This window comes from Narcine bancroftii, chromosome 10, assembly GCF_036971445.1.
Source record: "Narcine bancroftii isolate sNarBan1 chromosome 10, sNarBan1.hap1, whole genome shotgun sequence".
Lineage (NCBI taxonomy): Eukaryota > Metazoa > Chordata > Chondrichthyes > Torpediniformes > Narcinidae > Narcine > Narcine bancroftii.
In genome coordinates this window covers 7047072-7073473 of record NC_091478.1, presented here as the reverse complement: position 1 = coordinate 7073473, position 26402 = coordinate 7047072, and the positions used below count along the sequence as shown (strand labels likewise).

The 26402-nt window shown below is 40.0% G+C and overlaps 1 protein-coding gene and 1 long non-coding RNA gene across 4 annotated transcripts in view; one reads left to right on the top strand and one right to left on the bottom strand.

Moving 5' to 3' along the window:
* Positions 1–2449, top strand: part of dock1 (dedicator of cytokinesis 1) — a 354235-nt gene extending 351786 nt beyond the window's left edge. For all 3 annotated transcript variants that reach the window (XM_069899676.1, XM_069899674.1, XM_069899675.1), the window contains exons 51-52: positions 34–179; positions 1534–2449. In XM_069899676.1, coding sequence (XP_069755777.1) covers positions 34–179; positions 1534–1626 — 239 coding nt within the window. In that variant the 3' untranslated portion in view covers positions 1627–2449. The remainder of the gene's footprint in view (positions 1–33; positions 180–1533) is intronic.
* Positions 1–26402, bottom strand: part of LOC138744110 (uncharacterized) — a 92692-nt gene that overhangs the window by 1382 nt on the left and 64908 nt on the right. The window lies entirely within an intron of this gene.

Here is a 26402-nt window from a genome sequence, read left to right as displayed (position 1 = left end):
CGATGAAAATTATCCCAATCTGTTCATTTCTAGATATGGAGCTGAATGGTGCGGTTACTTCCGAGCAGACTGGAATACCACCTCCTCTTCCTATCAAAGGCAACAGTGGTGATTATGGAACTCTGACTGACAGCCAAGAACTCTCTGTTCCCACAACACCACTCCCTCATCAATCCAGGGTAATTACATACCTAAAATTAACTAGCAAGATTTTTCTCTTTCATACCTGTAGTATTTTCATACACACTGAATATATCTTAGAAGTTCTCAATTGCTTCTTTTGAACACATTGACTAGATTTTGTTGCTCACTTTACACAATAAATTGATGCTAAACAATCTCAATGCTTCAAATTAATTTCACATAAGAAAATAGGATAAGCCACCAGGACCCTGAATTAAGCCTGTCCTGCCATTCAGATAATGGCTAGTCCATGCTGGACTCAATCCTCTCCTGTGCCAGTTCCAAAAATCCTTCAGTTTCTTGATCTTTCAAATATTTTTTTCTCCCTCCGCATTAAATGCATCTAATGGTCTCCAGTCTCGGATGGGAACTGAATCCATCTCTGAAAGAAGATAGATTATATGAAATAACCAATGATGTGAGAAAAGCAGTAAAAAGATTGTGTTAACAGCATGTACATTTCTGTGCTTAAAGTAAATTGAATGATAGCAGAATTTCAAATGTTGCCTGCCCTTGATTAAACTGTTACAGAACAGGGTTGAAACATTTCTGCGTGCCAAATTTGAAGTTCCACCCAATCTGGAATTTGAGTGAATATATCAACCAATTGTATATCCCCTGAACCAAAGAAAAACAGGCAGAATGATGAGCTGAATCAAAGAGGAAATGAAAGACTGGATTAAGAAATATTTACAGTACCTATTGAGGATTGGATAATGCCAGATCAATTAATTTCCTGGTTGCTTGAGATGGTGCGTTGCATAGATTGGTGAACTAATGGCGAGGAGAGCCAATTTTAAACTTCTCTACGTTTTACCTTATTTATTTTCCAAGATTTTTTTGCCTGTTGTTTGAATTCCGAATAATTGCTTTACTGTATTTTAAAATGCAAATTTTATAAATTTTATTATTGAAGTTTGAAGAAACAAAACTCCACAATTCAATAGTTGACTTTCACAGCTAGAGTGGCGGCTTTTAGTTTGTAACCAGAAGTTAACATCACAGTACCTGGGCGTTCAATGAATTTCAATCATGGGACTAAGCAAGCCAATGGGCAATGCCATTCAGAAAGCATCTTTATGTGCCTTTGTCCTGTGATTGTAGAAGCACTTGGACATAAAAAAGTGTTGGCCATTACTTCCACAACAAATTGTGGTCTATTGTCAAAGAGAAATCATTGCAGTCAGTGATTTGGAAATACAGTAATTGTTAATAAGCTGTTTGCTGGCATACTGGTACAGTATTAAATGCTTTTTGTCATTTTTAAGTTGAAAAAGTCACTACTGGAAATTTTACATGAAATAGCAACCCACCAAAATTGCACAATCATTTTGCTATTCTTTCCAACAGGCTCCGCCACCTCTCCCGAGCAAGACACCGCCTCCCCCTCCTCCAAAGACAGCTCGAAGGCAAGCATCTGTGGATTCGGGGATTGTTCAATGATGTTATGACACTACCCAGTACCAATTCTAGCCCATACAGTTTCCTTCCAAAAGACAGAAATTTCAGTCCATTCCATTCTCTTTCCTTCCCAACTAAGAGGTCGTGGTAAATGGTTTCTATCATTTAAACATTCTTTACAGCAATAAGGAGACAAATGTGCTTACTTAACCAATTCTTCTGCTATATAAATTCATAGAGCAGACCTATAAATGCTAAACAGCTGAAATGTTACAAAGGAATTTTTTGTAGAGTTAATGATTCAGGAGGTTGCTCAGAGTTTGAAATTTCTGCCATTTGTTGGGAGACTGATTTAAAATCACGCTTGCATTAGAAGCACATGAATATATTACTTTGCTTGCTTCCAGTTTAAGTAGCTTTTTGACAGAAACTTCAGATACAGAGATTTGCTTAGAGATAAGACGGGTAAAATGATCTTTGAATCAAATTACGGCTTTGTTCACGGGGTGTAATCATTATGTACAGAAGTTTGTATATATAAATGATGCTGAAAATTTTAATACTTGTTTTATGGTGTCAACTTTTATTACATTGGCTTAGTATAATTCTGCAAATGAATTCCTTATTCTTAATAGCTTTTAGATTTTGAAGCTTAGGACTGTAAACTATTGGTTTTTATTTTGCTAAAGATCTTGTTTTAGATTTATTTAATAGGGTCAAACATGGGAAATGGAATATGCCAATTAACTGCAATTTTTTAAATAATCTTGTAATTTCTGAAAAATGTTAACATTTTCTGTAATCATGAATCTAGATTAGTCATAATCCACAACTGACCCCATAAATAAAAACAAAAATGATAAGAGAGTTTGAGTTTGAAATATTTTGTGACATTAAACAAAACTACAATTTTAAAAAAACTTCCAAATAAAAAATGCTTCCAGTTTTGTCATCATTAATTCAGTAACTGAGCAATTTATTTTTTTTCAACTCCAAAGCTAGATTTATTGATGTATCGTGTACAGCTGCAAACAATTATTCATTTTTATGATTAGGGAGGAATTTGAGATTACCTGGATCAACTGCAAATATAATGAATTGAAAAGTGCAGAAAGAGCACATTTTGTCCAGGGATCACAAATTTAGATTTTTCAAACAAGAATACTAAAAGCTTTTTGTTCAGCTCAGAGATGCATTCAAGCCCTGAATTTAAATGGAACAAACTGAATAAAACATACATGGGATAAATTTCAGGTTAAGACTCAATTTAGAATTGAGAAAGTTATTTTCAAAATTTTGTTTTTTTTTTAAAGTTTCTGCTGAAGGAAGTTTGCATATCACAAGTAAAATCTGTGAAGCAACACAATTGGGCAAGGTTTCATAACATGATTTTTTTTTGGTGAATTGCCCTGAAAACTCTGGACTATAAAGACTTCTTTTATTCTCACATAATAATACATGATATACTTCCACTTTTATCTGCTGAAGGGAGTTGCCATGAGCATCGCCCAGCGCCCCTAACAACAGGTGAAAGAGAAGCAAAAGAGATTCCCTTATGAGACACTATGGATTTGCCTCCATCACTCCCTCAGCAGCCACACAAACGCCAGTTCAAACCATTGGTCACCCGAGCTCCAGATGCAAACCTCTGATGCAATCAGGAAGCCTTCAGCGCCTCAAGAACTCTCTTGAATCCAGGTTCTGAAAACTGGTTCCCATGAACCAGTCTCCAGCAGCCCACAGCCTATATGGGTCATTCAGCTGGTGAGTCCCTCACTGGTCCCCTACCATAATCACCATCTTGTATCACCATCTCCTGTGCTCCTTCACTATAGGGGTATTCTCCCCATTTCTGGTACCCTACACCAGTCAGCTGCTCCCCTGGAGTCTGCAGGCCCTCATGGTAATGTTACCAGCACAGGTACCATCATCTTGGGCACGGACCCCGTGGTTGCAGGATTTTTAAAAAATCGTTGGCTCCTTGAACAGGCTGTTTTTTTTTGCTGCTCCCTGCTCTGCCAGGTCTGCGGCAGCGCAGCAATTTTTTCAATGCAAATATTTTGTCCATGTGACTAAAAGTTTGTAGTTTTTATTTCAGGCAACAATGTGTTAATTTTTTAATTGCTCAACCATCTGTTGTGGAGAGAAGGAAAATGACTAATTTGCAAAGTTCCAGTTGGCATACAATATGGCTCTCAAATAAAGAATGCACACAAGCTGATCGTAGGAGGAATGAAGCACAAACTGAGGAAGCTGGCTGGGTTCTTGCATGAATTTGGAGCCAAGCAGGGCCACAAAAACAAATAAGATGCATGCAACACAGACATAGTGGATAATCTAGATCATACACTAGCGAGAAATGCCACAGGGTTGTGAATCTTTACACCATTACTGAGTTGTATTACAATAATGTAGAAAGTTTTAGGAAACTGCAGGACAGTCAGACCCAAGACAAAGTTGAAAAAAATGATTGTGACAGAGGCACAGGAATAAAAGATAACAGGTTATTAATACTGACTCAGGAATAATAGCTGAGCCATGGTGTGATAGAGCAAAAAGATCAGCAACGTAACACATAAAGGGTCTTTGAAAATATGGAAAGATCAGGATTCTGGAAAATTAAATGGTGCCATGTTAAAGTCCCCCATGATAACTGATGTTCCATCCTTACATCCCTTCGATGTTTCTTGGTTTATTGCCTGTGCCACTGTTATATTTTTATTGGGTGGCCTATAGACAACTCCCACCAGTGATTTTTTTTTTCCCTTTCCTAATCTCTACTCAGTGGATTTAACATTCCACTTGCATCATTTCTCAGTATTGCCTTGATCCCATCCTTCACTAAGAGTGCTACCCCAATTCCCTCACCTTCCTGCCCATCCTTCCATATTTTACCCTGCAACCACATTCCTTTAATGGCCAAAAAATCAGACTGCTTTGAACAGATTTGTGCCACAAGTTCACGGTCCTTGTTCTGAATACTGCGGGCATTCAGATAAAGTGTCCCCTTATACTCATTGTGCTTTTAAGATATGGTACTTTTTGCCTCTTTTGCACTTGACATTTATACACCATATTCTTACTTTTTCTTAATTTTTGCTTTTACTTTATCTATCCCTCTCCAATCTGTGAAACCCACCCTCAACTATACTCCGATCTCTCTATAGTGTTTATATCCTTCCTGTAATTCGATGACCAAAACTGCACACAATATTCCAATTTGGCCTCACCAATGCCTTATACAATAACATCCCAACTCATGTTCTATACTCTGATTTATGAAAGCCAACATACTAAATGCCTTCTTCACCAGCCTATCCACGTGATTCAACTTTCAGAGAATTATGTACCATGACTCCTAAATCCCTTTGATCCACTGCACTCCTCAAATTGTCTACAATTTAACGTGTATGTCCAAAATGTAGAACCTCACATTTATCAGTATTAAACTCCATCTGCCATCTTTCAGCCCCAGTCTTCTAACTGTCATCTTGTAAGCTTTGATAATCTTTCTCTCTGTCCACAACACCACCAACCTTTGTATCATCTCGATCATTAATATATACGACAAAGAGCAGTGGACCCAGTACCGATCCCTAAGGCACTCCACTTAACATCGGCCTCCAATTCGACAGACAATTTTCCACCACTACTCTCTGGCAGCTCCCATCCAACCATTATTGAATTCATCTCACTAATTCATCATTAATACCTAATGCTTCCACCTTCCTTAATAACCTCTTATGGGGAACCTTATCAAAAACCTTTCTAAAGTCCAAATAGACAACATCCAACAGCCTTCCCCTCATCAACCTTTTTAGTAACCTCCTCGAAAAACTCTATAAGATTTGTTAGACATGATCCACCATGTACAAAACCATGCTGACTACTCCGAATCAATCCTCGTCTTTCCAAATAGTTGTATATACCATCTCTAAGAACACTTTCCATTAATTTACCCACCACTGACGTCAGACTTACAGGCCTAGAATTACCAGATCTTCTTTTGGATCCTTTTTTGAATAGCGGAACAACATGAGCCACTTTCCAGTTCTCCGACACTTCCCCTGGGGCCATTGACATTTTAAATATTTCTGTCAGCGCCCCCACTATTTGTTCACTAACCTCGCTCAGCGTCCTCGGGAATATTTTGTCAGGATACAGAGATTTATCCACCTTGATCTTTTTCAATAGAGCCAATACTAACTCCTCATTAATTCTTTTATTATCCATGAGCTCCCTACCATATTTCTTCACTTCATCTGACTCAATATTCTTTTCTTTAGTGAATACTGAAGAAAAAAAATTGTTTCAAATTTCACCGACTTCTCACGGATCCTACCCCCCCCCCCCCCCCACTTCATCTTCAAGGGGTCCAATTTTATCCCTCACTATTCTTTAACTTTTAATGTACCTGTAGATACCCTTTGGATTTATTTTTACTTTTCCTGCCAAAACAGCTTCATTTCTCCTTTTAGCCATTCTCATTTCCTTCTTAAGGTTTTTTTTACACTCCTTATATTCCTCAAGCAGTTCATCCCTTCCCTGCTGTTTACACCTGTTGTACACATCCTTCTACCTCTGAACCAAGTTCCCAATACCTTTTGAAAACTAAGGCTCCCTACAGTTTCTAACCTTTCCTTTAATCCTTGTGGGGACAGACCAACTCTGCCCTCTCAGAACTTCTCCTTTGAATATCCTCCATTTATCAGCTACATTCTTCCCTGAAAATAACTTATTCCAATCCACACCATCCAAATCTTTTCTCATCTCCTCGAAATTTCCTTTCTTCCAATCAAGAATCTCCACTTTTGGCCCACCTCTATTCTTTTCCATGCTAGCCTAAAACTAATAATATTGTGATCACTAGACCCAAAGCGTTCCCCAACACAAACCTCTGTCACCTGACCCATCTCATTCCCTAATAGGAGATCCAATACTGCCCTTTCTCGAATCGGTTCTTCTACGTAATGATTAAGAAAACTTTCCTGAGCACACTTAACAAACACTTCCCCATCCAGCCCTCTTACTTTATGGGTGTCCCAGTTAATGTTCGGAGGTTGAAATCTCCCACAACTACCTTCTTTTGTTTATTACACATATACACGATCTCCTTACAAATTTGCTCCTCTAATTCCTTCAGCCCATTCAGTGGTCTATAATACTCCCATTGTATTCATGCCTCTGCCATTCCTCAATTCCACCCAAATAGCCTCACTGGACGATCCCACCAAACCATCCTGCCACAGCACTGCTGTAATGTTCTCTCTAATAAACAATGCACCTCCTTCACCTTTTATCCTCCCTGCTCTATCACGCCTAAAACAATGGAATCCTGGAATATTTAACTGCCAAACATGCCCTTCCTGCAACCAAGTTGCTCTGATGGCCACAATATCATATTTCCATGTGGCCGTCCACGCCTTAAGCTCATCCTCCTTATTTACTATGCGCTTTGCATTCATGACTGTACATGACTGTCCTCCACATGTGTAGAGCTCGTCGAAAGAACCAAAGACTTGTTGATCCAAACCAAGGCTTTTATTAGCAAAAGACAGGAGCTCTCCACAGGTGGCCGACCAGTCCGGAATGATCCGACCTGGCTAGGGACACAACCCTTTAAGGCCCAGTTAGTAGGCGTGGCTTAGCTCTCAGCCAATCACTGTAAGCACAGTCTAGATACTGTAACTATATACACTATATACATTGGTGATAGATCTGTACTATCACAACATCTAATACTTTTGTTACCAACTACCTTTACCTTCCTCCCTCCTTCATTTATATTTTCGTTCCGTTCTCTCCATTCCTTCCATTAAAAGTGTTTTTCCTCCCTAATCTCCATACTCTCATTCGGATTCCCACCCCTCTGCCAAACTAGTTTAAACCCTCCCCAACAGCTCTAGCAAACCTGCCCGCCAGTGTATTGGTCCTCCTCCAGTTCAAGTGCAGCCCATCCCTTTTGTACAGGTCTGACTTGCCCAAAAATCTGAATCCCTGTCCCCTGCCCCAGCTCCTGAGCCACACATTCATCCTCCACAACTTCCTATTTCTACCCTCACTAACACATGGCACAGGCAGCAATCTCAAGATTGCCACCCTCGAGGTCCTGCTTTTCAACTTCTTCCCTAACTCTATGCAATCCCTTCTCAGGACCTCATCCCCACTTCTAACTATGTCATTGGTCCACACGTGGACCACGACTTCTGACTGCTCACCCTTCCACCCAAGAATGGTGTGGACTTGATCAGAGACATCCCTGACCATGGCACCTGGGAGGCAACATACCAACCAGGATTCCCGATCTCGTCCAGCAAACTTCCTATCTGCTCCCCTAACCAGCGAGTCACAAAATACAAGAGCCCTACTCTTTTCCCCCCTTCCTTTCTGAGCCAAGAGTCCAGCCCCTGAGCCAGAGATCTGACCAATGTGACTTGTCCCCTCTAGATCATGATCCCCAACAGTATCCAAAGCAGTATACTTGTTGTTGAGGGGAACAGCCACAGGGGTACTCTGCACTGCCTGTCTCCCCCCCACTTTCCCTTTCCTCACAGACACCCATTTCCCCGTCTCCTAACTGTTGGGGGGTGACCACCTCCCCATAACTCCTATCTATCATGCTTCTGCCTCCCTTACCCGCAGTTCATCCAGCCCCCAGAAAATGGGGAGAATGCACAAACTCCTTACAGACCGTGTGGGATTTGAACGCCGGTCTGGTCGCGATCGCTGGTGATGTAAAGACGTTGAGCTAACCATTATGCCAATCATGTGGCCCCATAAAGGTGTAATTTTAATATTGCTAGTTGTTTATATCACCGCTATTGGCATTAAATTCAGTGATATATGGGAATTATGATGTGCGAGTACAAAAAACATTCTGGATGGTCTGGTAAGGGAGGAGGCCCATGGGGGGGCAGGGGGTGACACCATGAATTACTGTACCAACCCTAGTGACGCCCCTGCTCTAATCTTACGGAATAATTAGAATTTTCCCTTGAAAGACCATTTGAGTGCAATTCCCCATTTCAGCATTCTTTGTCAACCTAAATATTGAACAGCCAGAATCAATTTAATAATAATCATTTTAAAATATATCAAACTACCTCTAATGTATTAAAACATCAATAGTCCCATGACTGTCAACAGCTTTATTCCCTCACTATTTGCTTTTAGTTTGCACATTCAGAAAATTCGAACATAAAATATCATTGCTCAGAGGTACAAGATATCGATCTTTGCCACTGACTGGAAAGTACATTTCAAAGTCAGAATAACTGACTAATGCAAAAATAACCCAAAGCCAAACCTTTGTGTATGCACTTCATTGCAATGATAAAAGAGCTGCAAACTGTATTCACTCATGGGAATGTTTCTGACAAAAATCTCCACTTGATATCAAAAACAAATTTTACATTTTCTTATTTTAAATTTGACATGCAACACAGTAACAGGCCCTTTCAGCCCACAAGTCTGTGCTGCCCAATTATACCCAAATGACCCAAGTTTTGTACATTTTGAAGGGTGGAAGGAAGCCAGAACCCCTGCGAAAAACCCACACAGACACAGGGAGAACATAAAATTCCTTACAGAGAGCGCTGGATTCAAACTCAGATCCTGATCACTGGTACTGTAACAGCATTGTGCTACGTTATCCATGCTGCCCTCTCTCAAGTTACCCATCTCCTTCCATCCATGTTCTCTCTAATTTTCCCACCTTCCAACTTTTCCTTGCGACTCCTCTTTCCAAGCATTATTAATAAGGTACAAAGATTCTGAAAAGTACCGTTAGCCCATTTGGTTAAAGTGAATACTTTCAAAATATAATTACACTGAATTTCCATATTTGCAGACTTGCATGTTAATGTTCTGCATTAAAATTTTTAATTCCTATTCTTCTTGTTCATGAATAGTAATTTAGAACCTTTCAATATACTTCAAAGTAAATTTCAATTTTGTCTCTTCTGCATTGAATCTTAATTTTTGCAAGGGCTCCTTTATTTCAGTAAATGCATAAAATATACCGTCTACCCAAGTACAATTTCCTCCTATAGTCTGCAAATTCACATTCAAATTTGCATGAGAACACGAGAACAGATCCACAATTACACTTTATTCTAATTTATATTTTGCTTTTCTCTGCATTCAGTGCCGTGGGATAAACCAGTAAATGTGCTGATAATAACGGAATGCATCGTGCACTTCACATCACACTTCAGTTTAAAATGGAAGGCATTTTCAAATAAAACCAACATACTAAAACAATGATAGGTCATTAAAATCGGCACCATTCTAGTTGATCTAGAGTGATCTGTACCTCCACTCCATTTTAAATTCATTTCATTTAAATTTAACCGGTAACAGGCCCATTCAGCCCACGAGATCATACTGCAAACTTGCACCCAATTGACCTACACCCCCAGAAAGTTTTAGTAGGGGTGGGAGGAAACCCACGCAGACACAGGAGAGAGTAAAAACCCCATACAGACAGTGCCGGATTTGAACCCGGGTCTCTGGCACTGCATAGCACTAACCTCTACGCTAAGCACCCTGCCCAATCTGCAGGTATTCAATCTTTGATGCCGTTACCTAGCAGAACTCTGTGGATTTCTGAACATTCAACTGTGGACCTGGACATCATCTTTTATTCCAAGCCACAGTGTTCAATGTAACCTGTTATACTTGTGGAGAAAAACTTTTCTGTTCCTGCTTTCAAACACGCATTTATATTTTGATAGCTGCTGCATTCCCTTCAGTTGTATTTGAAGGTTCTCTGTCACTTACTGTAGAAAGTGGTCCAACACAATTCTCATGTGGAAAAGAAGTATCAAGATAGATGTTTGAAAATCAAAGCCAAGGATAGACGTGCATTTTGCCTGAAGCCAGTCAACCAATCGAGACCCTTTCATCAATGAGGATTCTATGCTGTTTAAAAACTTGATTCAGATGCTTGGGTAAATCAGGGAGCATCCTATGTATATTTTGCTGAAGGTGTAAACCATTGTTATACTTGGCACACCTTTATTTCAGGACCACTCCACCATTTAATAAGATCACAACTGATCTGATTGTAACCTGATTTTGGTATTCCCGTCTATGCAGTTTCAATCTAATTCTGCCACAAAATTACTCAAAATTCTGCCTGCAACACCCTTTCAGGAAGAGTGTTCCAAATCACGGTCCTCTGGGAAAATTACCTCATTATTCTTAAATGGGTGATTCCTTATTTTTAAAGCAGTGACAGGAGATCCGATTCTCCCATGAGAGGAACCATCCTTTCCATATCTACTTGGAAACACAAGTTCCTGGTGCTTGTAGAGGCTCCCTTCCAACTGGAAGAACAGTAGCAACAGCTAAAGATCTTCCAGAACGGTATCTGATGATGTCAGGAAACAGGCAAACTTAAAGAAGAAACACTTTACATTGGCATTCAAGGGATTCAAGAAGCAGGCGAGATTCAATTAATTATCTTTCACAGATAGAAAACAGTTTTTGATCTACATACTGCATTATTATAAGCCACCTGCTGGGTTTATAAACCCACTGCATGAAGCCTCAAAAAAAAAATGAACATGTTCAAAATATGATCCCTTTCACGGTCCCACAGATGGAGCTTCACTGATGTAGAGCCACGTATGGGCTATCCATCAGTCGGACAGAATAGCTGCCTGTGCTCATTAGAAGCTGAAACAGTGAACAAGCACAGTAGAACTCAACAAGTGCACTTCTGCTCTTTGTGGAAACCAGCCACCAGTCTTTCGCCGAACTGCAAACATCAGTAACGCTCCATCAGTTCTACAACTTTACAATTACATTTAACCTTTTTACCGGATTCTGAATGTGATCCTGCCAATGTATAACAAATAGAATAAACTTGAAATGTAAAAACATTGTCATAACAACTTGTATTCATATATATTTGTGCTCCTAAGTTATACATTTTCTTTCATTCATTCAAATAGAAAGAGGTAATGTGATTACAAGTAAACACAAAAGTAATTCTGAATGAGTTGCACTCATGTGTGTCGTCATGAAGTGTTTCGAGAGGCTTGTTATGAGGCACATCAAACAGCTGCTGCCCCCCCCCCCCTCACTGGACCCCCTACAGTTTGAGTACAAATCCAACCGCTCTACGGACGATGCCATCACAACTTTTGACTGACGCACTGGTCAAGGGCCTCCAGTGCGGCGCACGCTGAACCCCTGCTTAGCACCACCCCCCACCACAGCCTAGGGCGCAAAATAGTCTGACTCCAGCCCTGGGAGGGGGGTGGTGGCAGATGAATGGTCTGGGTCGGGGTTGCAGGGGGAAATGACAGACGGCTGGGGGGATGGACAGCGGGGGCTAGCAGCGAGGCCTTACTTAAAGATTCCAAAATCCAGAAGATTCCAAATGATGGCAGGCGTCCGGTCCTGACAATCCCAGATAAAAGAGTAGGCATCTGTACTGGGTACATTCTGGTCCCTTAACTATAGGAAAGATATAACTGGGCTGAAAAAAATGCAGGAAAGTCGCTAGGGAGTAGTTGTCTGGAAAGGCTAAGTTTCTTTCTATCTGCAGAGCGGGAGGCAGAAGGTGGGCCTTATACAAAACCATGAGGGGCATAGATAGAAGAAAAGGGCATTAATTTAAGGTGATAGGGGAAAGAATTAAGAGGGGCCTAATGGGGAACCTTTTGCAAAAAGAAGATGGAAGGTACTATATGTAGAACAAACTGTCAGAGGAAATGGTAGAGGCAGGTACAGATGCACTAGACAGGTTTGGAAAGGTTTAGAGATATGTGGGCCAAACACAGGTAAAAAGAGTTAGCTTAGGTGGACAACTTGGTCATAATAGACCAGTTCAGCCATAGAACCTGTTTCTGCACTATTAATCTATGACTCCATGTACAGATGAAAGTATAGGCAGCAAGTTCGATGTTCTACATCTGTGTCTGGCAATAACCCCTGCGTATTCGAAACAAGAAAAAAAGAGCAGCATGAATGGAATGTATAAAACTCTAAATTACCTTGTGGATGTAAAGAGCATTATTTCTCATGTGGGAAAATCTCAAACTAAGGATCACTATTTAAAAATAGAGGGTCACTCATTTAAAATGGAGATGAGCAAAATACTCGAGTACGATGAATATTTGGAGTGCTCTGCTGTGAAGTGTGGTGGAAGTAGATTCTGAAGAGTCTAAATATTTTTAAGCAGAGAAGGAGATAATGTTAACTAGCCAGGATGAAAGACTTTCTGTGGGGGGTAGGAATGTGGAGCTGAGCTTACGTTCAGAATTGTCATTGTTTTATTGAACAGTAAAGTGGGACCAAGTGCCCTACTCTTGCCACAAGTTTGAATGTTCGTGAATACTAGTTGAACAGTAAAGTGGGACCGAGTGCCCTACTCTTGCCACAAGTTTGAATGTTTGTGTATACTAGTTGAACAGTAAAGTGGGATCAAGTGCCCTACTCTTGCCACAAGTTTGAATGTTCGTGTATACTAGTCGTTACATCCGAGTTTAAAGTTGGTGAGGTTACTATTGGTAGAAGAATCTGTGCATGTGGTAATTTATCAACATTATATAATAGAACTTCAGTTCAGATGAGAGAACCTGTCCCAATAAAAAGCAAGTTCAATGTTGGAAAATTCCAAAACACTACGCTGGTGATAAAAATGCTGAAACTGTAACTTAAATGAAGCGCATCAAAGCAAGAGTGAAACTTCAGTATAGGCATACACACCCCCACTCCACACACATGCATAAACCCCTCCCCAACCTCACACACACACACCTCCCCAACCTCTCTCTCACACCCACACATATACATACACCCCTCCTCAACCTCTCACACGCCCACACCCCACCCCAACCTCACACACACCGCTCCCCAACCACACACACACCCTTCCCCAACCACACACACACCCCTCCCCAACCACACACACCCCTCCCCATCCTCTCACACACATACATACATCCCTCCCCAACCTCTCACACACACACCCCTCCCAAACCACACACACACACACCCCTCCCCAACCACACACACACACACCCCTCCCCAACCACGCATACCCCTCCCCAACCCCATACATACCCCTCCCCAACCCCACACATACCCCTCCCCAACCCCACACACATATACAACCCTCCCCAAACTCACACATGCACACCCCTCCTCAACCACACACACACACACACACACCATGCACACAGTGGGGGCTTTGTGTCCTGAAATATTGCGATGTTCCTTAACATGAATTAATGTGATCTGTACAAGCATCAAGACTTGCAAGTGGTGATTTAAAATTTTCCACATAAATTATGAGACCAAATTTTATTACTTTTCTCAAAATGATAAGCAGCAAATTATAAATTCCTTAAGTGAAAATTTCTGTAACCTGAACTTACACAACATGAGGACCACCTGTACAGAAGCAAAAATAATTCAAATGGGTGAAGAGGGAAAACTCTGTAAGCAGGACAGATACAAACACAGTTTGGTATTTATTTAAAAGGACTGTGTTCGCTCTTCAGCATTGCATAAATTACAGAGGAAGAAAATCCAAGAAACAAAATGCAATGATGTGTGATCAAATCATGGCCATTAGTGGAAGTGAGCTCAAATACTTGGCCAAAGCGCCTCAACTTATTGGCACCATGTGATACGGTGATTTTCTATTTGATGAAGTGGTCAACAAAATCAGAGTGGTGCTTGAAATCAGACCAACAGCATCTGAAATATTTCAAAGCTTCACATTTTGTGCAGATAATCAGATACCAAAGGATATAATCAGTGATTACATTGTGAACTTGATCAAGTTAAAGATATTGTGAATTTAGAGAATGGTCACAGAAAGAAGCCATTTAATTTTTATGTTTTTAATTTAGACATGCGGCATTGTAATAGGCCCTTTTGGCCGCTGCCTAATTACACCCAATTCCCCCCCCCCGAACCCTGGTCATTTAGAACGGTGGGAGGAAACTGAAGCCCCCAGAGGAAACCCACACAGACATGGGGAGGACGTACAAACTCCTTACAGACAGTACCGGATTCAAACCCCAGTTGCTGGCGCTGTAACAGCGTCGTGTGAACCACTACACTAACTGTGCTGTCACCTGTGATAATATTGGAACGCTCTTGGACTGAATAGACTAGCACTAATGCTTCAGATCTTGCCATTTAAAATGCAAGAAGATTGCCTTTGCAATGAAAATGGCTGTGAAAAATGTGATGTCATTCAGTGCAAGATGGAAATAAAAGGCAAGACATCTGGTGATTTTAAATTCTGCAAAGTGGACTTCAAGCCACACCAAATCCTTACCTTAGAATAGTCTTCACCCTCTCCTTATTTATTCTGCTCAGGCTATCCATGGGACAAGCATTAGAGCTCACTCACCACATCACCTTGGCCACTAGGGGGTGTTTTGTTTCTACTCTCTTCTAATGATCCTTCTGGAATGTCTCCTAACCAGCTGAGTCCACGGGACACGTTTCCTATCTCCACTCATTTCCATGCTATGACAACCTTCAAGGTTTCCTGGGTCGTATCCTGCACGACCACCAGCACTTGTTGCCGCCTCAGTCTACCTCCATTGTAAGACCTGTAGCTGCCATTATCATAGACCAGTTTTAATTGAAGCCAATTGCTCACGATATTGGCTCACAGCAATCAGTACAATACACAGGATGGATGCTGAACTCATCAAATACTACATGCTGGCATTCACCTACAGTGCAATCATCTGGCCCAGGTTAATCCCAGACCATAATCCCTACACCCCTTTTCAGAGGTTATCAAATTTCATTCCAAACAACAGCTGTAAAAACTGTTGCTGGAAGCAAACCAAATACAATCTATTCTACCATCTTCCACATGCTTTTTCAATTACCAAATGTGCTTTTCTGGCACTGAGGTTGGCTAACATAAACTGGAATCAGGCCAATTAGCCTTTCAAGTGGAACTTAAACCAAGTATTTTGGCACAAGAGTGAAATGCAACACATCTTACAATGAAAAGCAATGCAAAATTAACTTGAAAAAGCTCCAAAATCTTACAGGTTATGTGATACTTGAAAATTGATAGTTATTTTTGGGGAGATGACCAAGAAGATTAACCAGGGCAGGACGACTGATGTTCCTTACATAGACTTTAATCAAAGTCACACATGGTAGGCTGGTCCAAAAGGATATAATGTATGGGACTGAGGACAACATGGCACTTTGGATGCAAAATTGGCTAGGAAGCAGAGGATGGTAGTGGAGGGTTGTTCTTCAGATTGAAGACCTATAACCAGTGGATTGGTGCCGGGTCTTTTACTGTTCACCCAACTCCCTTGCAACCGTGTCTGCCTGTCCCACATCGGACTTGTCAGCCACAAACGAGCCTGCAGCTGATGTGGACATTACCCCTCCATAAATCTTCGTCCGCGAAGCCAAGCCAAAGAAAAGAAGAAATGTATATTAACAATTTGGAAGAAAATGTAGGTGGCATAGATTTAAATTGGACATACAGTATGGTAACAGGCATTTTCGGCCCATGAGCCCGTGCCGCCCAAATAACCCCAGTACATTTTGAATAGTGGGAGGGAACCGGAGAGCCTGGAGGAAACCCAGGGAGTGAACATACAAACTCCTTACAGACAGCACGGGATTCATACCCTGATTGCCGATGCTGTAACAGTATTGCGCTAACCACTACACTAACAATGCCACTCTTAAACATATAATTAATAAGTTTGCAGATTGGTGATATAGTGACTGAAAAGAAGGTTGTCTATGGCTACAATATGATCTAGGTCAAATGTGCAAAGGACTAGCAGATGGAATTTGACTCAGACAAGTGCATTTTGAGAAGTTAAATCAGGTCACAATATAGGCAGAGAATGGCAGGGCAGTTATGATTATAGAGCTAAGATGCACTGATTGAAAAGGCTGAGAGGAATATGAGCCAACAGCCATTTTAATCAGCCAAAGAGCCTGTTTCCAGTTATTGTGCAATATTAGTTATTTTACCTCCAAACAAAAAGCAGGGCAGTGGGAAGAAGGTAAATCCAAACTAATGCGCACACGAAAATCTTTCAAATCTCCAATATACAATTGAATCCCTCCTGTCAAACTGATTCATGGATATACAATCACCACGCTGTACAAGCCACACAGAAGAAATCACGAGGATTGAACAGCAGGGACAAGTGTTACACCTGCGCAGTTTAAAGAGATCATTCATTTCTTGCTGGTTGGGAGTCCATTCGATTAAAAATAGAGAAGCTTCAATAAGTGTGTTTTATTTTGGTACTTTTGAGGTAAAGTTATTTGTTTTCTCAAAAAAAGGGTCCCATTTGACCTCCTAAACCAACTAGAGGTGGCCAAAGGCTTCCCTTGCCGAGGAGCAGGGGAGAGGAGATAGGAGATATGGAAGATAACTCTGGCCACAAGGATCCATCTGTCAACATGTCCAGATGCAACACTGCGCAATTGAAATCCACTGAAGAGCAGATAATGATGAACAGCTGATTGGTGGAATGGAGTGAACCCAATGGTCATGCCCTAGAGTTGGAGGGTGCCCAGACAAAAAATGAGGTGCTGTTCCTCCAATCTGCGGGTGGTCAGGGTGGGTAGTGTGAAAGGCCATGGACAAGCATGTTAGCTTGAAATGGTTGGCTACAGGGAGGTCACTTTTGTTGCAGACAGAGAGGAGGTGCTGGGCAAAGCGATCTCCTAATCTGCAACTGGTCTCCTTGGACGTCTTTCCTACTGTTCACCTCATGACTAGGATTTCCAGACCTACTCCAATCAAACAGGATGCAACCTTATCTTCCAGTCCTTCTCAAGATGCATAATGGATTGCTCCAGTAGTTAGTTTGCTTGGTGTGTGAATCTCTTGAAATTACAGTAAAATCCCTATTATCCAGAATTCAGGAAACTGGCAACCTCAAGCAAACAGTAAATAAAATCACAGTAAATAAATAGGTAAAAATTACAAAAGTTTAAAATTGGTGTGCCTTGCCATTAGTTCTCAATTCACACAACAAGAAGCCTCATTCAATTAGTAAACTCACATATCCAGCATCTACCAATCCACGTAGGAGCCGGATACCAGGGGTTTTACAGTTCTTGCATTTCACACATGGTTCACAGTCACATACCAGAGAACTTCACAATTGACAACTCCCAAGTAATGTGGTCCTTGTGTGAAGTATGCATATGGAAATTGCCCACTAATAACATTGATTCTAGTGCACGATGCCACATGCTTTTAAATAGGCACCTGCATTTCTGGTCTTTTTGTTTTCAAGTGGATCGAGAGGTACTTTCTTGCTCCTCAACAAAGTTGTGCCTTGACATTTTTTTTATTTTTCACACTATGAACCATATTGACCAAAATACACATAAACATTTCCCTCTTGAATATACACAGTGTCATTTTCTCCACTTTTTCCCTCCTTCCCACCCCCCTCCCCACCCACTAAAAGTTCAACATATACGATAAATTAAACCCATTAAACAATGTCATCACACAATGAAAATAAACAAGAAATTTGTGTCATCTACTTTTACATACTGGGTCAGTTCATTTCATCTTCTTCTCCTTCTGTCATTTTAGGGGGTGGAGGTCCGCGGTAGGACTTCTCTGTTGTGTTCCATGTACGGTTCCCAAATTTGTTCGAATACTGTGATGTTATTTCTTAAATTATATGTTATTTTTTCCAATGGAATACATTTATTAATTTCTATGTACCATTGCTGTATTCGCAGGCTCTTTCCTGATTTCCAGGTTGACATTATACATTTTTTTGCTACAGCTAAGGCTATCATAATAAATCTTTTTTGTGCTTCATCCAAATTAAGGCCAAATTTTTTACTTCTTATATTACTTAGAAGAAAGATCTCTGGATTTTTTGGTATGTTGCTTTTTGTGATTTTATTTAATTCCTGATTTAGATCTTCCCAAAACTTTTCCACTTTCTCACATGCCCAAATTGCATGTACTGTTGATCCCGTTTCCTTCTTACAGCGAAAACATCTGTCTGATACTGTTGGATCCCATTTATTTAACTTTTGGGGCATGGTGTACAGCCTATATAACCAATTATATTGTATCATGCGTAACCTCGTGTTTATTGTATTTCTCATAGTTTCGGAGCATAGCTTTTCCCATGTTTCATTCTTAATCTTTATGTTTAGATCTTGTTCCCACTTTTGTTTGGGTTTACAGCTTATTTCATCGTTCTCTTTCTCTTGCAGCTTGATGTACATGTTTGTTATAAATCTTTTAATTATCATTGTGTCTGTAATCACATATTCAAAACTGCTTCCTTCTGGTAACCTCAGTCTGCTTCCCAATTTGTCCTTCAAGTAGGTTTTCAGTTGGTGGTATGCAAAAATTGTACCGTGAGTTATACCATATTTGTACTTCATTTGTTCAAAAGATAATCATTTATTTCCCGAAAAACAATTTTCTATTCTTTTGATCCCTTTTCTCTCCCATTCTCTAAAGGAAAGGTTATCTATTGTGAAAGTGATTAGTTGATTTTGCATCAATATTAATTTTGGTAGTTGATCATTTGTTTTTTTTCCCTTTCTACGTGAATCTTCTTCCAAATGTTGAGCAGATGGTGCAGTACTGGTGAATTCCTATGTTGCACCAGCTTTTCATTCCACTTATATAGTATATGTTCAGGTACCTTCTCCCCTATTTTATCTAGCTCTAATCTGGTCCAATCTGGTTTTTCCCTTGTTTGATAAAAATCTGATAGGTATCTTAATTGTGCTGCTCTATAATAATTCTTAATGTTTGGTAGCAGTAAGCCCCCTTGTTTGTACCATTCTGTTCATTTATCTAGCGCTATCCTCGTTTACCCCCTCCCCACCTTTCCATAAGAATTTCCCTATAATTTTCTTTAGCTCCTTGAAGAATTTCTCTTGTTAGGTGAATTGGTAACGATTGAAATAGGTGTTGTATCCTTGGGAAGATGTTCATTTTAATACAATTTACCCTTCCTATCAGTGTTAGTGGTAAATCTTTCCAATGTTCTAAGTCATCTTGTAATTTCTTCATTAATGGGTGATAATTTAATTTGTATAGATGGCCTAGATTATTATCTAGTTGAATACCTAGGTATCGGATTGCTTGTGTTTGCCATTTAAATGGTGATTCTTTCTTAGTGCCTTGAATTCTTTATGATGACAAAATTTGAAAAGGCAGATAAGACTTCACTTACACCACACTGGAAAAGCAACACCATCAAACCCCCTCCTTAATTTACTTTGACAGGTTTATTTAGTACCAAATCAAATACATGACAAAGTAAAAGTAATTGAAAACATTTCAAACTGGCTTCTGTGAAAATAGATTGGCGACATGAAATAGGCAGCAAGTCTTTTTTTCAACTGTTGAAACGCATAACAGTTAAACTTCTGCATACAACTGGTGTATTTGCAAGAATTGTGCTAATGGCTGATCCAATTATTCTGAACCATCCATGCACCAAGACCTAGGTAAAATGCACAAGAAATGTACCTGTTCAGCCTTTGTTGCACTATTTCTGGATAATGTCCTACAATGAGCCCATTATCACAAATCCCAGGGCAACATCAATGTGTCAGCCAATGAACAGCTTTAGTAGAGGGACACAAATGCAATCCCACGATTCGCTTATTATTGGCTGAGTTTGCCTGCGGCAACAGGATGCAACAGGCTGCCAAGGGGTTGAAGGTATGCCAAGGCTTATGGAGGAAGAAGGAGTAATCCCCTTTGATTTCCTTTGGCAATTAACCAAAACTAATTTACAGTGGCCAATTGACCTCACAATCCATGGGATTTGGGAGGAAACAGGGGCATCTAAAGGAAATTCTATGGTCCAAGAGACGACAGCATCCTTCGTACTGGCAGTACCCAAGTCCAGGTTGGAACGCAGGTCCCTGGATCTGTGAGGTAGCAGTACAACTGGGGCTTTTGTTTAATACGAAGTAATACATTTCAGTGACATTTAATCTTTAGACTTTTATCCCAAGAGAGACCTGAAATGCATGTTTACCCTTTCAAGAATCAATTTCTCAAAGGGAGAAGAGAAATAAGTTCTCCAACAATGATCAAGTAAAGCAGTGACGCTTGAAAGCGTCAAAAATTGTTTTCTCAAGCACAAAAGTCCATGAAATCATTTGAGAAACAATTGGATTTTACAAATGAATTGCTTGGATCTCTCAGAATTGATGAGTGAAGATGAGTTAATAGCCTCTCTCAGCTGAAACTTTAATGTGATCCAGTAACAGAATTATAGGAGATCCTGCACTCACTGCAGCTACAAAGCAAGCAGTTCCTCACAGTTAATACTAAACATGGAAACTGCCACAGGGTGAATGAACTACATTGCTTTGTTTAAAAACCTAGATATCAAAAAATGTATATGTCTACAATTGTATTTTAATTGAGCATTAAGCAAGTGAATCACTTTTGGCTCAAATAATATTATGTGCTCATCGAGCTATGAGGGCTCTCTGAACCACCTCTTACTCGCGATGACTCTTGATACGATTGTTAATGGTCTATTCCCCATTTATGCCTCACTGCCATTAAATGTAATGGACATCAAGTGTAAGGACACTAGAACAAATTGCCCACAGCTAATTTAGGACAGAGAGCAAGAGTTGCATCTTTACATGTAGTTATGAGTGCATTGGAAACTACTATAAAGAGCTTCCATTGAAGTTTTGATCAAAGGACGAAAGAAGCCCTGTGGGAACACAAGACATCAACAAGCTTCGGCTCCATCACAGGCAGTATTCAGTATTGGGGAACGACTGCAAATTGACACTGGCTCATTCCCTGCAACTTCCGTGGTTGCAAACAAGTGGTCAAGCCTGCTGTCACTTAGGCCAAAAAAATGCCAGTAATTGCATGCAGAACTGATGAAAACAGCAGGTTCACGTTATTCTCCTTAATTTTAATGCTCTTCTCTCTGCTATCTATATAAATTCAACATCTCTTCTTTAAAACCTATCCTGCAACATTATTTGGAAGATACATCACAAGCATAAAAAATATTTTCAATGACAACTTCCAGACAAAGTGGAGTCTCACAAACATACACATATCTGATAGAATAAATCTATGTTTCTATATTTAACCACATGGCAAAGCAATCACTAAAGTTGGCCCTGATTAACCTGATCACCACAACTTTAAAAAAAATGAATTGTTTCTTTTAAGATGATGAATTTGGGAATGATGACCATTTCTACTCATTCCACAGAATCCAACAAGAACTTCAATATAGCGTAGATTATTATTCTAACCCATAACCCAGTCCTCACTAGAAAGTACATTAAAACCAGCAGTGTTATCAACCCAAAAGAATTTACGAACATATCTTTGTGCCTCAAGTTTAGTCCTATAAGTGGAAAACAATATTCTTGCTGGAACTACAGGCGTGATTCATACATAAAGCATTTTATTTTCATTTGAATTGAATGTAATAGTAAATGTGAATATAGAACCCATCGTCAGGAAGATCCTCTTAAATAAAGTAATCAACGTATGTAATAGACTCCAGAGAGAAATGGAAATCCTTTAATCATTGGGGAAATAATTAGATGCTGCATTCAGGAGACTAAGGGGCAATTTTATAAGGATGAATGAGGGTGGATTAAATTGTTCTCCTCATTGCAATCGGTGTCTGAATGATTTCTAGACAGTGAGCTGTTGATTTCAGGTGTATAATTGCAATAAGATATTGTGTGAAGAGCAAGCAAGCTCTTGAAATGACAGAACAGTTAGGATTCATCTCCTTCAAAATAGTTGTAACGACAGATCACAAGTCCGACAAGTAAGTATACAATGACAAGGACAGCTCAGCTACACCAGCCATTCTGAACAGGGACCATATGACCCCTCCTGGAAGTGGGGGGGGGGGGAAATGGTCTGAAATCATAATATAATTTTGATGCTTTTAATGTGGTTGGTGTGAGAGAGGTACAGAAGAAACCAACGAAACAACTGTTTCACAGGGAAGGGGCCCGTAAACTTTGAGCAAAATCCTGAGGGGCCAAAAAAGGTTGGGGATGGATGCCCTAGAGATCACTGCTTCTAACGATTTTAAGATTAAAATACGACGAAAGAGCTACCTGTTTATATTAATTTAACACAGTTAAGATGACCCAGGTTCAAATTTGCTGCTGTCTTTAAGGAGTTTGCAGGTTCTCCCCATGACTGCGTGGGTTTCCTCCGGGTGCTCCAGCTTCCTCTCACCCACCAAAAACATACTGGGTCTGTAGGTCCATTAGTATATTAGGGTGACATGGGCTGGAAGGGTCTGTTACTGTGCTGTATCCCTGAACTTTAAAATTTTATAATGAAAAACTTTTAAAATCAATTATCCATTATATTACTTTTTCAAGTGCTGTAAGAATGCATTTAGTACAATTAAATAAATAATGTTAATTGCCTGCTGCACAAGCCTCCGGTTGGATGTCGAGCAACTTCAAATTAAGGCATCATTTTAATGAACTGGACAGCCACTGTAGTCAAGGCTGCAAAAATTAGTTGTTCCACACACTGGGGAACAAAAGACCAAATTACTTTTGTTATCCAAGGAGGATCATTCAAAGAAGCTCACAGATAAACATTGACTGGAACTGCTCTCACACCTCTTTTTCAAACTAGTTCATGTATATGCCCTAACCCTATTCAACTAATTTACTGTCATGTACACAAGGTACATAAAGAGTTGACAAATAATCTCGTGCCATTATTAAAACAAGAAAATGCAGCAAAAAAAAGAGTCTCTGAGAGACTTGGAGTGGCTGTGGATTTTGCTGCCTTCTCCGATGGGTCCCAGCATCTCTATAACCTCGATAGTCATACAACACGTCGCTCAGCAGTGAATCTGAACTAAAGATCCCACATCCACATTGCACTCATTTGAGCCCTGGTTTAGAATATTTGAAGGTTTTGTCAGAAAGCCATCAGTTCCCAGGCCTTTCGGGAGGCTTGTTTGCCATCGCACCTATGGGAATCATGAACCCAATTCTGGTTCCCAGAAGGGGGTTGCCAACAACCTGTGCGCTGGCCTGAGGTCTTTGGCCACCAAGCCCAAACTGGAGCCTGGCACAGCAACTGGATTTAGCTGTTTGTGTTCCATACAGGACCCCTGTTGTTGCCCTTCTATCTGCCAAATTAGATTTTTTTTAAAAATTGTACACCCTTTCTAAACCTAAATTGGAACTGTTAAATTGTAGGTGTTTGCTGTCCTTACAGTCCTGGAACTTCTCAAGGTTGAAGGGTTCGATTATCTGCCAGATGATATATATTTAAAAGTTCCAGTCATACTTAAATCCTACTGACCTTACATATATCCACACTTATTGGCACATACAGACCATAGCAAATAAATAGTCATAAATTTATGAGAATAACCTGCAGCTTATCCTACCACAGTTTATTGATCCTTCTACTAATCAAAGACTTAAAAGAATTATAAAATCTAAAATTAGGAAGTAGGGGTAGAACAGGAACAAGTGGCTTGTTCAGAATAAACCCAATAATTCTCACAGGGTGTACCAAAGTTATACTAGGGTTTTTAAAGGATTCTATTCAGGTTTCTCTTGAAAATGTGGGTATTTGTGCTAAATCCCTCCTGCTCAAGACCTAGTCCTTTCTCAATATTAATTTGAAGGTTACAAGAGTTATTAGGGTAGCTTGGATGAGGAATACAGCAGAGATGTGAGCAGAAGAGAAATACAGGGGTGGTAGAAGCGAGATCGGTGTTAATATTCAAGGAAAGGTTGGATAGGTATATGAATGGGAGAGGTGTGGAGGGTTATGGGCCAAAAGCGGGTCAGTGGAACTAGATGGGAGATGATGTTTGGCACAAACTAGCAGGGCCAAACTGGCCTGTTTCAGTGCTGTAAATGGTTATATGGGATAGACTGGAAGCTAGGATCTGGTACCAGCAGTAGATCTGAATTATCAGGAAGGGTAATGGTCATCGATGGAATCCATGGTTTGGGTCTGTCGAGAGACAGCGCTCCACAGTAATGAAAAATTAGCTCATGTGGTTCCAAACCACACAAATGATTGGACACCGTTGCCCCAATCAGAGTTTAATACATAGCGTAATGTAAAAAGGACCCCCCCTCCCGATCAAGTCAGGTATTCAGAATACAATTTCAAATAATTCCTTTTGAATTTACTAACCAGCACTCATATGGGACCTCCATTCCCCCAGCCCCGCCTCCCATAGAACCAGCTTTCACTTCTCCACTAGTTCATAATACTTTCCTGCCCACGTCTCTTCATCCCAGCCAGTTATTTCCTAAAGCTAGTTCCTGGTTACCTGACTCCTGGGAATAGAATTCCTCATCTGTCTTCCTCATGATCAAGGATTCTAATTTGAATCCTGCAGAAAGAGAATTCATCAATATTGAATTGCTAGTTATATTTAACAGTGCACCTCGTTTAAATAACCCACTCAAGTAGTCTGAAGTCAACAAACCCTCTGCTAACCTTTGCAATAATTTAATCTATCTGATCTGAAGCTGTAGTCCATTCAAAATGCTAAATGGAGACCTTCCTTTTTGTTTATCCAAGGGTGAAATCATAAACAGGATTCAGAGCTTTTCTGCTCTAATCCACGGGGATAAATAAAACCTGAAGGATCCCCAGGCAGTAATATGGGACTCTTCTAAATAATTTCTCCTGAAGATTATTAGAGTAGTTACACCGTTCATTTATTTTGTACACTAAAAATTAATGAAATTAACTTTTAAAGTGAGGAATTTAACCGATGTCAAAAACTGCCTGTCAGGTTAAAAGGGAAAATAATAGCCCTTTGTGGTGTAATGCATTTTGGTAAAGGAAGTACAGATTGAAACTCTTTAGGCAGATATTCTGTGGGTTGGCGATTCCTGAAGTCTGCCACATTTTGAATCTGAAATTCAAATCCATACCAACTAACTAATTCTATCGAAGATCTAACTAAGATGTAAAATTCACTAAGATCTCTATCAACCTGCAGTCGATCTACCTGCGTAACCTTTGCAATCTCGGCTGACATTTCCAATTTTGGGACGTTTGGGGATTTGGATAGTCTTCAGACCCTGATGTGACCCAGAGTGTCTCTATAGTTTCCCCCGCTCAAAGATAAATGATTAGGGGACAATTTCTGTGGTCTGATTTTCTTGGTCCAGCACGAGTCAAATCCCAAGGATGCCAAACTAGACATGTGACCTGCATTGTTTAGCTATGAATGTTTACTCAAATCACATGACTTTGTTACAAAACCCAAATTAGACAGACAGCACAGAATACAATAATATATTGTATGAGAAAAAAGTCAAATCAAATTTGCCACAATGTTAACAAATGGCAAACTAATTTACAACTGCAATATCAATGTGCAAGAAATCAAAATTATTATTTTTGTGTTAACAAAGTTCACTATCATTTAATTTGAGCAACATGACCAAATAAACCACAACTCTGGTTAATTTATATATTTCTGATGATCTCTTTCTACCTTAATTTCTGTTTCTGGACAATGCATGGTTGGTGAACTAAGTACACCTATCACTCGCACATAATAAAAACAGAAAATGCTCGGGAGGGAAAAACAGAATTGACCTTTCAGGCCAAGTTTACTTGAGAATTACTAGCATTTTAATTTTGAGATTTCCAGCCACTGCTTTTGGATTCCTCTTTACATAACACTGACTGAAACAAACCAGCACCGTAAAACCTGTTTCTGCAATGAGTGACATCTTCAGTGTTCAGACCTTCTTCTTCTGGCCGTCCATCCTGTGCGATGGATGATGTTTCCTTTCAGTCAGTTTGTGGG